At 37.9% G+C, this 18,123-nt stretch overlaps 1 protein-coding gene across 1 annotated transcript in view; it reads left to right on the top strand.

The window, feature by feature from the left end:
* Positions 1–4,503: 4,503 nt before the first annotated feature.
* Positions 4,504–18,123, top strand: part of ANO6 (anoctamin 6) — a 52,370-nt gene continuing 38,750 nt past the window's right edge. Inside the window, exons 1-3 of the mRNA XM_085310667.1 lie at positions 4,504–4,588; positions 6,509–6,585; positions 15,701–15,829. Of these exons, the coding sequence (XP_085166793.1) occupies positions 4,504–4,588; positions 6,509–6,585; positions 15,701–15,829 (291 nt within the window). The remainder of the gene's footprint in view (positions 4,589–6,508; positions 6,586–15,700; positions 15,830–18,123) is intronic.

The raw sequence follows: 18,123 nt of genomic DNA, 5'->3' as shown, positions 1-18,123 counted from the left end.
CAAGCTTATTGTTTTTTGGTGGAATGAGGTGAAATATAATCTGTGATTGTAATGGCTGGCCTTATGTGTAAATGCAAAAATGACTGTAGCTTGGAGAACGACTAGTCTGCGAAAGTCTCTTCAACCCAGACAGAGCCTTAACAATGGAAAAAATCTTGATAATAATATTGATACTTAGCAAGGAGTAAAGTAGAAAGATCACACTTAAATTTTGAAAGGATAACCCAAGGCATTCTTTTCTTTACTGTTTCTGCTTATTTATTTACTCTGAGAGGAGACAGAAATTAGATTTGAACATCTTCCTAGCTAAGGAGAATTTGATTTTTTTTTTTGGTTAAGATTATTTTTGTGATTTAGTGAAGTTATTTTATGTTTGACCTGATATGTAAGAATCAAGTCCATCAAGAATGTTTTATATTTAAAGCTGATGTATTTAACAAGGGAAGTACATAGAAGAAGTTGCCTTGATTAATTTTGTTTAGACCTATGGATCTCATTGTCTCTTTCCTTGTTTGATTCATAAATTTTGAAAGGTAAAATATACATTCCTGCTTTTTAAACTCCCAATTAATATCTAGATCTGAGAGAACTCCCATAAATTCAGCTGAACATATGGAATAAACTACAATAAAGAAATATTCTGCACTAGCAAAAGAAGTTATAGCCATCAAGAATCTGCATATTGGGTCAACAGTTTCTATTTCCAGAAAAAATTTGCTTTTGCAGTGGTTTTACTTCACTTAAAATTTCAGGAAGTGTGTGGCTTGAATATTATTACATTTAATTGAAATAATTAAAATAATTTGTGGTAAGATTAGCCATTAAAATAGGTTGTGATCAATTCTGACAGTTTAATAATAGATAAATTTAGAAAAAAAATATTTAAATCTGACGTAAATAGAAGAAGCAGTYGTTTTCTACTCTAACTAGTGTGTATTCAAATATTTGTTCATAGCCACAGAACTCATTGTAATGTTTATAATGATACTTTCACCCTTCTAGGCAAATGTAAAGATTTGGCAAAGCAAACTCTTTCTTCAGTGCAGAAGCTCCTTTGTAGTGTCAGTTCTCCACCCTTCTGATCTTCCAGGGTACTTAAAACAAGATATCGTAAATCTGTCACCCTCTTCTCCCCCCCAAAAGTCAGGAGAGAATTTTTGAACCAAGAGACAGAGGCCTGAACTTCTTGAGAAAACTGACGCCTACATAAAGCCCCTCTTGGAATAGTGGCTTTACTTCCTGYGACGATTGATTGTCAGGGCCTACTCCAGCTCTTCAGATTTACCCACGTATTAATGGTACTCTCCCCTCATCATTAGYATTTCTACTGTTTTGATACAGTCAGTAGTTGCCTTTTCCTCATGTGGTACCCTGTCTTAGATTTATCAATAATCATCCTTTTTGAGAAGATGAATGTCTCTTAAATGTTAGTCCTATCCCAAACAGTCGTAGTCTTCATTTTGATGAAATACAGAGTAATTTGACCTGATTAGATGATGGGGTTCAGAGTAGTTTTTGTTCCTTTCAGGACCCAGTTCATATCCAAATATTTTACTTCATCCCTTCTTGTGGCTTCTGAGACAGTAGGTCTCAGAAAGTGGGAGGTGGGGTTTTGCTTGTTTGCCTCTCAGATGCCTGCATAGAAGTGACAGTATCATAAAACCAATCTGTGGCTGTCATGTCTGCTGAGTGCTGAGGAGACACTACCATAATGTTTATCTGTTTCCTAAGGAGCTGTATGATGCTGGATCGGCTCTAAGTAAGCAGTATCATGGCAAAGCCTGCAGCTTTTGAATGTTACTGTTTATCCCAGCAGACAGGGAGAACCTAACTCAACCCAACAGTCTGAATCTCTTGGTGGAAAACCTGGTATGATCCTGTATGATCCAGTTAGTGCAGATTAGTTGATGACRTGCCCTAGCACTGCATTCCAGCTTACATTGCAACAACTTGTTTCTTGTAACCACACGCTAAACTTTTCTGCATAAAGAGGACAGACTGTAAGCAGCATGTGCATCCCACCAAGAGGCTAGACAGATATTCTTGGGCACATCAGTATTGTGCTTAAGAGAGCACAATGTTCCGTTGTAATTTATTTTTCCCCTGTAAGAAAAGGATTTAGGATTTATACTTTTAAAACTTCTGTGACAGCCTGTTGATACTCTCACTTACCAGATACTCTGAGGAAAGTGAGAGGTGATGTGACATTTATAACAAGGCAGCAATGCCTGAGGACTCTGGGGGATTCTAGACATCATCTCTTGGTTTTACATTCATGATTACTCACAAGGAATTCACTGCCAGGGCTGAGATCTTGTCCTTTACAATGGCTCACAGGGTTGTTGAGGGAAATGAAGTACCAAAGTACTATTTGGTGTTGTAAAAACCTTTTTTACTTCTCAGAATAATTCTGTGCCTGTTAGTTTGACTTATTTATGTGATTTRCAAGCTTAAAGAATGCTGCTGCCCTTTTTCACCTTTGGTTATTTCCATTAGAGGAAATTCGATGATAGGTCTTTGGCACAATAAGTTTGGCATCTTCAAGCATATTTGGCAGTGACTTTGCTTATAGAGCCAAGTCCAGTGGCCTTTTCAAATATCAGCTTATCCAATATCTTTGTGATTTTCTTCTCATTAATAGTTTTTTGGACAGCATCTTTCTTTCCATTTTTTTACGACCTTTTCCCCATTCTAAGCCTTTTTAATTGAACAGTCTCAGAAGAACTGCTTCATTCCCATTGCCTTTGCTTTAGGCAGTTGCTCCTATTATTTTTTTATTCAAGCGCCAAGGAAAGATTAATTCTCCTGGATATTTATTCCAAAGGGAGAGCAGCTTTTGTGTCTATCATTGTGCAATTTTCTTTCACCTCTGCCATAGCAATAGGTAGAAATTACTAGTAATAATGTTCCTGAAAGCCTATAAAATTGAATTATTCAATGGAAAGATCATTGAACAGCCAAAACCACTCACAGTCAACATCAATTAACTAATGCAAAGACTAGACAATTTACTTGGGTGCTCAAGGAATTTTAGGAGCTTTACTCAATCTAGCCAGAAATGTTGGCCAATCTGTGAGAAAACTAAACCTTTCCTAGGGTCATAAAGCAAACCACTGGTAGAGTCAACAGCAAGATTCAAGTCTCTTGGCCTGGCCAAAGAGACAAGAGGTACACAGTTTGTAAAGGAGAAGCATGGRATGTGTAAAATCTGAGCCTAGCCTAAATTCTCCTGAGAATGCTTCTAGCTTCTGGTGGAGTTCAGATCCCACTGAGATATCCTTGTAAAGTAGTGTGCAGAGATTTAGCATTAACAGTTTATACAACAAACAGCATATTTTTGTAAGGACTAGACAAAAACCTGCTGCTATCACGAAGCAAGAACTTAAAATATATTAATACAATTCAAGGAAATTGGATTGAATGTTCTGACGAAAGCATATGTTACTAGGATTGCTTTAAGATAGAACTTGATGTCAATTAAAATCAGAACATGCCAGCACAATTCTAGTAGATTCCTTTGCTCGCTTATACTTTCTTTGGCTTACTTGACTGAGTTATTAAAACATAGGCATCTACATTTGATGTGCTCTGACCCAAACATTAACAGAATTGATAATGCTTCTGAAGAAGAAAAGATGAGGAAAAATATTATTTTAAAATAAAGTCTCAGTGCAACTGGGAGAATGCTATAGCCAGGCTTACACTCAGAGGAAACTGGGTCTGGAACAGACCTCAAGAGCTTGTCTAGGCCATGTCTCTAAAGGCTTGCCGGGTTCAACTTGGTGTAGGTTGTTTCATCATGTTTCTTCAATCTGTCCTGAAGAAACACTGGTACTGAAGACCTCACAGCCTCCCCAGATAGTCTGTCTTAATATTAGAAAGTTGTTTCTAATGTCCAACACAAAACTTCYGTGCTGCAATTTTCTTTCTTGCCCTCTCTATTTCAAACTGATCTTACTATAATGCTGGATGGGAGGTGGGAGAAATAAATAAGATGAATTTGGGGATAGGAAAAAGCCTTGTGTGCAGCTTATTTTGTCAAAGCTGAGTTGTTGCAGGTACCATTTCTATCTCCACAAGACTGGAATTATTTCTTCCAGCTAAAAGCACAACTGTGCAAATTGGCATAGTTATCCTAGCAAAGCACTACTAGAACAAATCTGACTTAAGAGTACATTCAGGTAGTGTCAAGGCATTGTATTTAGTTTGAAGAGAGAAGTTCTGGGCTAATTTCCCAGAATAAGAGTTGCAGCTTCCTTTTGCACGAGTTCTTTAATTGTAATAAAAGTTCTGGGATTGTATTGGGCAATATTTAAAGTAAAAGGGCTTTAAGAGAATAAATATTGGTGAAATGATAAAATATTTATGACACGTTGTGGGGAAGACATGCTGGCGAGAGACACCGAGGCAGAGGCAAGTTCTACTCTTATATATGTATTTTTACAGAGGCTATTCCTGGCTAGCCTCAGATCATCAAGATTTGGGAGAAYAGAAATTCCTACTATGAATGCCGTGCTTTCCCCATCTCCTCAGTTCTGGCTGAAGGGATTTCTCAGCAGCACTATTGAGTGCTGTGTGATTACATATAGTGAGTACTTAACGAAGAGGCCATTTTAACRCATGATTCTTGTTCTTCAGTGGCTGACATAAGTCTTATTGTCTGGAGCTTCTACTCTCCACATCTGTTTGCTCCCTATAATGACATGCAGGGTTTCAGAGCAGAAGTTTGCATTTCAGAGCTTCACCCTGTCCRTTATATGTGGGCAGTAACATTCCCTCCTCTGTAGGTTTTCAGAAGCAATCTGTATCCAGACAGAGAATAAAGAATGCCCTAGGGAGTGTAAGGTCGGGTCCATTGCACTGACGTCAGGAATTTATGTTTGTCCTTCTCACACTTGTCTGAATTGAGCCCATTAAAATATAATGATCTCCAGATAGGACAATCTAATGATAGCTGCTGATATATACCCATGTTTTCTGAGTCTGCATATTATGGATTCAGCATGTAATGTTTGTGTGCTGCACTACTACACACTTTCCTGCTCTTTCTTTTGAATGCTGGCAAATGTTTCTAAAAGATTTTAATGTTTTGAGATCTCACTGATTTTGATTATCCAGCTGGAACAACATGTAGGTTATGATTTAGATGTTTCTGAAGCTATGTTGATGGAAAAATTCATGGCATTGCTTTTGCCTCTTCCCTGGAGTATACACCATCACCACAATAGAGATCTGGAAACTGACAGCTCAGCATATGGACTAAAGTTCCTACCAAAGTGTATTACATAGTATTTAAACAAGGGAATTTAGCAGATTAGAAATCATGAGCAGATTATGCTGGTTTGTAGGGAGAAATTTTGTTGTGTTCTGTCTTCAAGTGTTTTGACAGATCTTCAACTGGCAKAAGTAAGCATCATCAATGAAACAAGGTCTTTTTGTAATTCTTGAGAATCTGGCCACATATCAGTGGAGTTTTTAAGCCAGAAAAAAGTTTTGGAACATCAGTGATGTTGGTCCTACTAATGTGTTTAACAGGCATCTAACTATCCTTCTAAGAGTACTATCTATTTGATTAAAGAGTATTTTTGATAAATTGAGCTCTCCTTTCCAAGCAGCACTGGCATACATGCACCCTTTATATCCATGACCCTTTTCTTGATGCAGGACAGACTTACCTGAAACTCCTTTCTATTTTAAGGGTCTAAAAATAACATCTGGAGTCTATCTACCTACCCTGCGTGGCAGAAAGCAGTCTTCTCTCTTCAGCCACTTGTCTTCAGCCTCAGGATATTGTCTGTCCTTTTCTTAAGACTCAAAAAGATTTGTTAAGTGGCTGTAAGTATGAATTTATATGTTATCCAGTGCTTGATCTGATGGCCAGTTTTCCCAATACGTAGGAAGCTGTTAGACAGCTGTAGTAGGTAATGGTATCAGAGTAGCCAGCCTCACAAGATTACTTTTGTTTTTTTTAGTGGGAATCACTCTGGGGAAATGTGTGAGAAGTCACTGGGACACAGTGAACACATTGAACTTCCAGATGTGATATTAGGTTACATGCAAATCATTCGTATTATGTAGTGGCTGTTATAGCGTCACTATCTATATCACACCCATTCGAGGATTTCCTGGTACTGTTGTTGCTTGACAGGTTCAGTCAGCATGAGCTAGGGTTATTTGTGCAGGTGGAGCCAGTTCTGGTACCCTTATTTATTGAAAACTAATACTAACTACCACTAGACTGCAGATGAAGTTTTCTGAAGTGCTGAACAACACAATGGGATGTTTTGAATCACTGTAGCTTTGTCTGTATGATTTCCAAGGTTGTCACCCTGGTGAAATGTGTGCTTTCTTCTCTTACCATCTGTTGACTATAACTGAAGTCTGACACAAATACGCTTTTTCTGAAACACTGAACGAGTACAATAAAATGGCATAGCTCCAAACAATTAATTAAAAATCTTACCAGACAAAATATTAAAATGTTTTAATTTTGTATGTTTATTTTTAGTCTTGGAGTTGAACCAGGTGATAATTCCCACTTACGGAACTGTGCCAGATCAGCAAAACCTTCATACTCCAGAATGGGTGGGTATTTCTTTACTTTACCTATGACTACCTAGAATTGTTCCTAATACAGGTGTGCAACAATAGATAACTATTCCAAAAGAACATCRTTCTCTTTGTATTTGAAATGTGTGCAGTTCATTTATGTTATTAAGTGTGAACTGCTGTATCTTTACATTCCTAAAGGTACTTGAAATCATTGACTCGGATGTGAACGTGTAGGCTGACACACTTTGGTGGGAATCCCTCTGGGGATATAGTTGAGAAGTCACTGGGATGCCAATACACATTGAACTTCTAGATATGGTGTTAGGCTACATGACCTCTATAAGCAGGTCGGTCTTACAGGAGGACAAAGCTTAAAGAAGGTGATTCAACAGTGTCAGACATTGCTTTTTGGAGCAATAAATTTTGAGCGCTAAAGAGCTTCTTGATGGTTTTCAAACACCGGAATCTATTGAAGAAATTGCAGTAATGTTGCCGCCAAGGAATGAGAGTTGGAGTAGGTTGCTAGTCAGCTTTGTCCAAAATATCAAAATTTAAACTATCACCTGTTAACAAATAGCTGAAACACACTAAGCAGGTGTTTCTGTCATTTCTATCTACTAGATACTGGATGCCCTTTGGCTTGCATAAGGGAGATCTATGTTGTGAYTGTGGAGGTCTAGGTTCTGTGGATTTTTCTGTGTATATGGAAATTTATTGTTTTATTCATATATCTAGGAGAGCATATCATACAAGAAAAGAGCTAAAAAATTAAAAGATGCAAATGAAGCATTCAATTTCAGAGTCTGAATTAAGCCTGTCCTGTCCTGTATATAGATATTATGACTAGAGCTATGTAAGTAATTTATTTCTTGGSTTGGTCTCCAAACTGAAAGCTATTTTAATTCATATTAAACTGAAATTAGAAACAGAATCGTTAAAGAAAAGGCCAAAGAATTTCTGTAATGGTATGGAAAACATGTTGTTTCAAAACCAGTAGGAATAAAGAGGTAAATTACATTTTAACTACACCAAAGCTGTACACCAAAACCTTATGGGAATTGCTCTAGTAGCTTAGCTGGCAAAGTACTTTTCGTAGGTAGTACTTTTCATGTAGGTTTAGTTCCTCCTTTGTTGCAGGAAACAAATATCCTAGCTACCAGGAAGAGATTTTTTTTTCTGGGAGCTGAATACCCCAGCCTTATCTGAGCATGCCTTAGAATGTTTTGACATGGTGTTCTCCATTCGATGCTACTTCAGTTTCCTGAAAAATATTTAAACATTTTTGGAGCATTAACTGGAATCAAGACCTTCTATTTACCAACTGAGTGCCATGACTAGGATGTTATAAAAACCTTAGACTCTCTTCGTGGTTCATTGAATTTTTTTTAATGTATTTATATGAGGTGGAATAGTGTCYAAACAGCTAGAATATCATATATATTGTGATTAGAGCATTCTTCTCTGAGCAGTCTTATAGAATTATTTTTGTTTCTGTTGAAAATTAACCTTCAAAATCAATTTTTTGGGGAGTTACTGGTTTTTACCAGCAGTTGTAATTTCTGCTTAGTTTTAACTGCCTCTTTTCTGTACTACTCTCTCCATGCCAAGTCCTTCTTCCCGTCGATATCTATTGCTGGACAGTTTCAGTGAGTCTGAGGAGCCAGAAAGATTGAATAAAACTGAGTTCTACTAAGTCTGTCTGTGAAAAGGATAGCGTAAGAGCAAATCCGTTCAGGTGTAGCTAGAAATTGAAAATGAGTAGGGAAGTACTATGCCTGTTATCTAAACTTATGCTTTCCAGATTGTGCTTGCCAGCTGAAAATACTCTGTGAATTTGATTTGATTTTGCAAGTTTTCTTGGAGTAGCCAGAATTGTGAATAAACTATTGACTAATAAAAATTGCCCCATCCTTATTATGATGCTGTTTCCAATTACAGGATCACATGCTATGTTTGCCACAGGATCCCTGTCTTGTTCAGCACATGAGTTGGATGCTAATCTGTACAAAAATCCAGATTCTGTGAGGAAGAATGTTGCATGTAGTACTTTAGCAAGGTGTAAATGTGAGAGGAAATTATGGGGAAAGAATGAATGGTCTTATGACTGGCAAAACTGAATGCTCTCCTAGATAATTAGATTTTATCCCTGCTGCTGCTGCAAGATTTCTGAGARGCTTGTTAAGTTATTTATGTCCAGGATTTATTTCCTGAATGTCAAAGGGAGCATCTGTGGCCTTGTTTGCATTAGCTCAGAATAGTTACAAATAGATCTAAAAGTGAGTGTAATGCTCATTGAAGAGACAGAATTGCTAAGCACTCTAGAAGAAAATAAAAACAGTTTCCAGGTGTCTCAGTCTAGAACACCAAATTTGGGAGACGCTCAAGAGTACTTGGTATTTATCTATAGATGCCTCATGTGACCACTGGTGGAAATTGTCAAAAGAAAATCAGTATTTTAGGGGATTGGGCTATTTAGATCAAGTATAATGGGAAAATACAACGAATGAAGAAGATAATAAGGAGAAATCCCTAACTATTACAAGGAACGTGGAAATACAGCATATGGTTATGCAATTAAATCTTATATCATAAATAGTATGTATAAGGAAGACAAAATTGCATATATAATCTTAATTCGAACATTTTTTAGCTCTCAAGTAAGCATTTTGCAATCCTATATTGCAAATTGCTCTATAGGTAGATAGTTTGGATTTGAGTGCAACAGTGTTTCGAGATTCAGCATCTGTAGGGGAGATCTTTGCCAATAACTCCAGCTTGTGTATTAGGGGTGCCCCTCAAATGCAATTTCTGTACTGAGAARGCTTCAGAAAATTTGGAAAGGGTGATTTTCCCAGCTTCTGCATCCAAAAAAGGATGAGAGATGTTGAAAAGCAGATTTTCAGTGGAGTGCTATCCACCYTTATTTAAAAGTAAGTATGTTTGGTCTGTCTCTAATCAAGAGTAACTGGAATTCCTTGTGCAACCAACAGTTACACACAAACTAAAACAGGAAGTCAAGTGGGTGTCTAATCTAAAGTTAGCACAGGGGACAAGGCATCCCAATGTCTGACCAGTTACCAACTGTTTTGTGCTGACAGAAAAATATGACTGTAATGACGCCCTGTATTTTTCTACTTTGTAAAAAAAACTTTAGTCTCRATTTATTTCCATTTACTAAATATCAAATATTTCTCTCTTTGCGTGTTGAGGTATTGAAAAAAAATTCTTTTGATTCATGTTTGCTAATAATCTCATTGTTGCTAAAAACAGAACTAAAACAGTCCTGTGTTGTTATTAGCAAATATGAGTCATAAGGGGAAATGTTAAATGYGTAACAGTTTTATTGCCCTTTAAACACCAACATTAGCTTCTCATAGTATGCAGATAAGTTTACATCTTCCAGAAGTAAATGCTTTGTTGGTTTTAATGTCAGAAAAGTTGTAGAGTATATTGGTCACTCAGAATACAAAGTAATAAAGGTTCTTTTTATATATCTGTGATAATAATAAAAACTTTACATTTTGTTAGTGTTTTCACCAGATGATCTCAAAGCACTTTGCAAATAATTATATTTCATGATATCCTTGTAATATCATTTATTAATTTTTAAATTACTGGATTTGAAGAGAAGACCTGTAGCAAGAAATAATTATGCTCCTAAACATCTGCTCTGGATTCATCTGCACAGAACATTTCCTATAGGAAATGGGAGTCCCCCTGCCCAAGATCTTCTCAGTGCTGATTTGAGGCTTTTTTGCAGGTGCTGTCAGCAGAGGGAATGCTACATCAGTAGTTGTCTGCGCTCTTGTTTCCTGGTCCTGATTTGATCTCTGGGCATGCTGCAGGAAGCTGAAAACTGTATGAGGTTACACACAGGAGGTTTATCCCTCCAGTAATGATTACATTTGGCACTATTGACAATCACACCAAAAGCTCATATGGACAAAGTAAAATACTTCTGTCCTTCCAGGTAGATGAGTCATCTTAGATAGAGATAGAGATAGATAAGAATTTCTTGCAGAAGCTCTCTTTATTTAAAAAAGTCATCTTACAATACTGTGTTTGTTCATGGTATAGTAAACAATAAAGAACTGCAATTCCTTTGCACACATTTTTCTTCATTCTTGTCTCTGTGTTGCCTTTTCCACTGTTATCCCCAGTGTATTTTAACATTATAATGCCCTGAGAAACCTGGGTAAGTGAAGACAGGTTTCTTTGTAACCCAAGTTACAGTTACAACCATTTTTCTTTCCTAGAAKAGGACATCACTGTTGCTGAAGGGAGTTTTTGGTTAGAGTAGTCTCCTTTCAGTTTCTCYTGCAGAGATTACATGTAGCCATGACTACAGGAACTGGCCCAGGGGTAAGACACAGCTACTCCCCTTAGATACTGAGATACCTCATTATAAGATATACCTGCAAAAGAATACACAGTAGTCTCCTTCCTGAGAAGCTCTGAGGTCATGGGGCTGAGTGTCAGTACTACTACTGTTTTTAGTACTGTTTTACTGCCAAACCAGTTACCTCAGCCTTTACACCACTATTTAGAGGGATAGGCTCATCCTCATTTCCCACTTGTCCCTGATCAAATTCCCATTCCATCCAGGGTGTTGGGAGAGCAGATGCTATTTGCTGATCACTACTTGTGCCAGATTAGAAAAGAACACAGGAAGCTCCTTATTAATTTATCACAGTGGCCAAATTGACCACTGTGGGACAGAGTTAGGTAGGATTAAGAGAAGATAGTTGAGCAGAGGTTTGTGCGCATGGCAGAGATCTGTTCAGGACTGTACAGAGACCTTCAGTGAGCTCAAGTATCAGAAGCAGTGTAATTGCGTCAATGCAATACTTGCCACCCTTGCTTCTCARATCTGATAGAGTCCCACTATGTCTACATTAGCCAGTCGTAAGGACCAAAGGCATGGGTCTGTAAAACAATACAGTTAGTGCTGAGAACCTGATGTCTGCATCATACATGTTCCTGGGCRTTTTGTTACAGCAGACTACCTCCAATCTCGTTCATTGGAATGAGTGTCCATTTGAGGCCAGACTGCAATGGATGTAGTTCTGGAGAGCATCTTCCAGTTAAGTTTCGCCCAAGAAGAGTGCAGCTTATGGACTGAGACCATTCTGCAGTGCAAACCAAAGCACTGGAGACATTAGAGAGGTTCACTTCAAAAATGTACCGTGGTCTGAATTAAAATGCACATGGCTGTGCTGCCTCCAGGCTAGCTCGTATAGATGTACGCTAAGTGTTAAATTTCAGAAAATTTTATCCACAGTCTGGCCCTCCATTCTTTCAGATTCCTTCTGTTAATAATGCAGCTAATAGTTCCCTACCTTACAGTGGTCGGCAAGCAGTTGATTTTAAAGCATTCAAAAGTTCAGTATCACYACAGGGTATGTACTAAATACAATTAAAATTCTACAGCTAATGTATTTTTTGTATTTATTAATTACGATAATCAATATTAACCTGCTATTCATTAGGGTGTTATTATAACATTAGAAATCACAACCGGTTATATGTATCAGTACTTAAAATGTGATTATGCTGAGGCTCAGAAAATTAGAAAGTGCAGTAAGTAGAGCCTATGTTTGTTTCTTCCAAAATGAAAAGGTATCAATGGATTTGTTCATTATCTTGGGTTATAATGTGCCACCCATATTTAAGCAAAATTAGGTATTGGAGTTTCAGCCATATAAAATTCTGTGTGTATATATATATGTGTGCATTTCTATGATAATGTTTGTAACATTGTCAAATAGTATTACATACTTTAAAGAAAAACCCTTGTCTCAAAGGAATTATTAACTCCAGTTAATAATTGGGGGGGAGGGTGTCCAGTTCTGTTCTCTCCTGCTAATTATGTTGAATAATATATGATTTTGTATTACAAACTATCCAATAGGGATTTTAAGATACACGACACATCTAAGTTATTGTGGCTGTTGGAAACTTAACTATTTCATTCCCTTTATCTTTTACTTCTCACATTCTAATTGAGCAACACTTAATGTTACATTAGAATTGATTTATGTGGATCTTGATGTTGATGTCTTAAGTATTCACAGTTAATGAGTCAATTTTTTATTGTTTTATTGATCTATAAAACATCTACTGACAAGTCAGTTGGACATTGCCTTAGTAATTAAAAACAATAGAGATTACATTTAGGAAATTGGCTTCATAAGTGTGAGCTTCTGCATAGCTGGAGTCATACAGTTCAGTAAAATTGAGTAATCTTTCAGCAATACATTATTATATATATGCATAGTTTCACAGTAAAAGTATATGAATATGGCAATATGCATACACTTGTGTGTAAACACCACACATAAATTCATGAATCAGAATGCTGATTAATGGACAGAGTCTGCGTGCTTGCTTATTGGCTATTCATTAATGCCAATTATCACAAAGGTACACACTGTTTTTTAAGCTTAAAGGAGACTGTCTTTAAAGGAAAATTATTTAGATAGTGAAGTCATATAATTGTGGATGGGAAAAGTTTAATCTTAGGTTTCTTGTCTGATTGTCATTTATTTCCTTTCTCTCCTGTGCAAAGGTCCTGTAGACAAAATAGCTAAAAACTGTACGGAAAAATCCTTAAAGCTATTACAAATTTCAGACTTTCAAGCGCTTGAGTTTCATAACTAAAGTATCTCTCTTTAGACTCTTGTCTGGTTTATGCAGTGGTAACACTTCTCGTTATTCATGATCACAAGGTTTGGTCTCTGGGTTTCCAACATTGCAACACAGAGCAATTTTAGCCAAGATCAGAGATTGCTGGGATCCCAGAGAAGAGCAGTGGCTGTGGGGGTTGTGCTCTCTGTTCAGCTCTCTCCTCACTCTCTTTTGCTGCTACCCCAGCACCTTCCAGGCAGTCTCCAGACAGTGGCTGCTGCTGGTTGTTGGTGGTGAGGCCTCAGCATTAAATCTCTTTCTAGTCTGTCATTATGGCCATTATGTGCCACTGTGCTTGCGAAACRTAAGTCGGAGGAGGAAAATGGTGAGTTTTTTACCAGTTTATATCAGACTTCTGTCATCGACCTGGTTCATATCACGTTCCACCACAGTGATGCCCAAACTTAGTGCAATCCTGATGCAGTGCCACAAGTTTTCCTGAGACACAAGTATCTGTTTTACAAACACAGATGATTCACCCACTGACCAGCCCTGAATGCAGCCCTGGAGCTAGGCAGAGGCATCAGCTCTCTGCTACAGTCAGGGCACAAAGTAGTGGCTTTGGGCTGAACAGGGTTTTCTGGAAATCACACTTTCCCTGACTGTGCCTCCTAAGCATGGGACATAATGCTCACACTCAGATAACCGAGTGGGACTCAGTTCCCAGATGAAGACATGTACAGGTATCYACTTGGGAGCTAAGTGTTAATTATCCTGTTAGTCTGAATAATCTGTAAATACTGGTTACTCCGTTAATCAGTTTATCATTTCTTGAGGATTTTAAAATAGAAATACTAGTGGAATTTTCAAGATAGAAATCCATTCTGACAGGGCTGTGCRTATTACACTGAGCATTACTATAATCTTTTTATGAGTTCCAGTAAATGTAAAGAAAGTTTCAAAATACTGGCTGAGTTTACTTCAGTGGGAAAACAAAAACTATTTCAAAACAAAGCCAGACCTAGCAGTTTGACACTTTCCTCCCACACAGAAGCAAGYCTATGTGAAATTGTCTTAACTGTGTTTGAATTGAGACTGTAAACGGTAGTAGCAGGGGCTGCATTTTAAACTGGCTAGTCCTCAGCGGGAAGAAATCTTGTCAAGGTCAAGTTTGATGACTTAGTGGGACTCTTCCAGCTTTAGTTCTTATGAATTTAGGAATTCATATCTGTGGTTGCCTTTGGGTGACAGAAATACTCAATGTCATTGTTGTGCTCTGGTGGTGACATCTAAAAGTTTAAAGCATTTTCCCTAAAACTTTATAGTGTGCAGTCATATGTTGATTTGGTAACTCTGCTTAGGTACAGTTTCTGAATCCTAGACCATCCTAGGCCATTTTGCATGTCTAGCCATCTGGAAGTCAGGGTGCGATACATTTCTGTGTGCTAGTCTTACTATCTTTTGAGAACTTATGTTGTCTAATKCAATGCTGAGTCCTCTTTCAGTTACTTTTGATCTACCAGTTTCAGTGGCAGTACCCTCATTAACAATACATATGGATCTGGCCACTGCCTTAGAGGTTGGTACTAGTGCTGTTACATAACATGACAATCCTGATAACATTACAATTTAAATACTAAATAAAAGGAGGAGTTGTTACATGTGATAGTGCCCACAGAATATTCCTAGAAACTACAAAATCATTACTCAAGCATTCAGATTACCCTATCATCAATATGTCTATATTGTCACTCATATGAAATAACACATTAAGATGTTATTAGTGGATATGACAATCTATCCTGCTTTCATCCAGGGACTAGATAATGGCTTATGGATATATTAATCTTTTTGATTTTGGCATCTATTATAACATGATAGATGCATGACATATAGCAATGTTCTTTGGTTGCTGAGATTTTGCTAATAAAAGGAGAAATAAATCCACATAGGATGTGTTCCATTTTAAGAGTTCATCTGTAGCCTGCTGTGTTCTTAATTCTCCAGGCACTGATGTTTTTCAAAATTGTTGTGCATAAAACTACTGCTTTTTTTCTTTTTAATTGTTGAGATGCTTAAACTTCTGGCAGGTAATGGGACAGATGGGAAGGCACAAATTCTGAAGCTCCCATCAGGAGATAAAATATCTTATAGACAGAATATCTAACACTGTATCCATAACAGCATGCAAATTACTTGACAGATGCCTTATTCAGTAACAGTACTATATCCTAATGCTCCTCCCATTGCTAAAAGCTAATATGCCATTTTAAAAAAATAAAATCAGGTCAAAGTTCTGTTGTCCTTATGTCATACAGAGACCTGCCAAGCTTCTCTAAATACATTTTTTTCCGGTCATAGAACACAAGTTTAGTGCTAATTTTGTTGTCACTTTGGACTTCTTGTTATATATGTCCATAGGTATTGAATTTCTCTATTATTGAAACACTGTGTTACAGGAAGCAAGTGAGGAACTAGCTAGTAAATTTCTTCATATTAACCTGTTCTACCTGCCTTCCAGGCTGATTTTGATAATAAGCCTGACTCCTTGTTCTTCAGTGATGGGCAGCGAAGAATTGACTTTGTTTTGGTGTATGAAGATGAAAGCAAAAAAATGACTCACAAGAGGAGTGACCGTAAAAAGCAAAAGGTAAGTTGTTGGTAATACAATTCTGAATCATTTGTTTTATGTTAGAGCAGTGGGCAGAATGAGCACTGTCTGTTGGTGTACATCAGGTGTCCTTAGAACATGCTTGTAGGAGGGAACCCTTCAGGAAATGTAAGCCAAAAAATGCTTATTTCAAGATCCCAGTAAGAATTAACCACCAGCTCCTTCAGATTAGGGCATTTTTTTAATGAATATAGTAATTAAATTAGGCCCCTACTGGACTTTAGAAATAAGGGTATTTGGAGAGCTTATGAAAGGAGGCAGTGCTCCAGGTGACAGTTCTGGATATAGCCACTGACATTCTGCCCACTAATATGCCTTAAGTACTTCATGGGAGATGTAACTTTGTGTTGTTCTGCCACCAGAACTTCTCCAAGTACCACTTTTTCCCTTGCCACTTTAACAGCTTGGTCCTCCCTAGCAACCTTGCGGAAATTTCTGACTCAAGCCAGTGACTACTTGGTGCTTCTTGAACATGATGAACAGCAACAATCAGAGATTATTTTTGAATTATTTAAGTAGGTCTCACAGTGGGTTTCATCTATAATGGCTACTAGAGCCAGGAGAACAAGCTCAGACCTGTCATCGAACTGTTTTAATCATGAACTGCGTGAGAGATGTTGGCTGGATTGTAGTCCTCTTGGAATCTGGGCTCTCCCACCCACTTCCTTCCTGTGATTCAGCAGTTCTCATGTTCCAGCAGCCTCTGGTGGAGATAAACAAAGATGGAGATATCATTGAAAGCAGCTGATATACAAATAATGATTTGCCATTAGGAAGGGAAGAGTAGGAGTAAAAAAGCCTGCAAAATTCGTTGATACTCRTTACACAGTGTTGTCGTTGGCATTGTCAGGGCAGCCATAAGGAACATTATTCGTAAAGTTTAAGAGAGTCCTGCAGTGGGTGGATGTTACGTTACACATGATCATAGGATCAGCAATAACAATGAATCAAGAGGTGATTAGAAACAAAAAGCTGCCCCTTTGGAAACAATTGTTTTTTTCTATTACCATTTTACATTTACGTTTGTATTATTTAGCTTTTGCCCAAATGTATTTAAAAATATAACAAGTGTCTTTTCCAAATAGTGATGGAAATTAAATGTGAGCAATGCATTAGTATTTTTAGTGCAGCATATTAATTAATTWAATTAATTAATTAAATTAATTAAAAGTGTTAGCACATTAGCCAGAACTAAACCATAAATGATTATACCAGCAGATTCTGTGTATTCTGCTATGTGCTTTCAAAAGAGGAGGTTACTTTCCAAGGCTTCAGTCCTCCAAAGATTCTCAGCCAAATTGAGTCTACTGGGGTACTGAAGAAGAGGAAATAGTCTATCTACATGTAACAAACATGAGAATGAGGTGTATTAGACTATCATATAGACTAACATATGTAACATCGTATATTGGACTAATGATCAGATAAGGTGAAGACTGGCTGGGAAGCAGCTCTGCAGAAAAGGCCCTGATGGGATCCTGGCTATCCCAGTTGCCAGACTTGGCCATAAGGAAGGTCCACAGCATTCTCTGAGTGACAGAGCACTGGAACAGGTTGCCCAGAGAGATTTTGGAGTCTCCTTCTCTGCAGATATTCAAAACTTGCCTGGATGCAACCCTCTCTAACATGCTGCAGGTGAACCTGCTTGAGCAGGGAAGTTGGACTAGATGATCTCCAGAGGTCCCTTTCAACCTTACCCATTCTGTGATTCTGTGGCCTGCAGGAACAGGGGCACTGCCAGTAGATCAAGGGAAGTGATTATTCCCCTTTACTCAGCACTCATTAGACAGCATCTAGAATGCTGTCCCCAGTTTTGGSCCCCCCTAAAGCAAGAAAGTTGTTAATAAACTAGAGCACATTCAGTAGAGGGCCACTATAATCATTGGAGTGCTGAAACACTTGCCCTCTGAGGAGAACTGAGTGAGGCTGTTCAGCCTGGAGAAGAGAAGGATTAGGGTGTAACCTGACAGCAGTTCCCCAGATAAGAAGGAGGTAATCAGGAAGAGGAACCCAGGTGTGTGGCAGAAATACAAAACACAACAGGCATAAACTGAAACAAGAGGTTCAGACTGGATATAAGGACAAACGTTTTCCCCATAAGGACAGTCAGACATTGGAACAGTTTGCCCAGAAATGTTTTGCAGTCTTCATCATTGAACGTTTTCAAGACCTGACTGGATCTTGAAGCCCTGAGCAGCTTGGTCTGACCCTGCTTTGAGCAGGAGGTTGGGCTAGAGACCTACCTCCTGAAGTCCCTTCCAGCCTGAATTATC

Source organism: Rhea americana, unplaced genomic scaffold, assembly GCF_003343005.1.
Source record: "Rhea americana isolate MKP2758 unplaced genomic scaffold, rheAme1 scaffold_322, whole genome shotgun sequence".
In the NCBI taxonomy this organism is placed as follows: domain Eukaryota; kingdom Metazoa; phylum Chordata; class Aves; order Rheiformes; family Rheidae; genus Rhea; species Rhea americana.
This window is presented reverse-complemented; position numbering and strand designations above follow the sequence as displayed.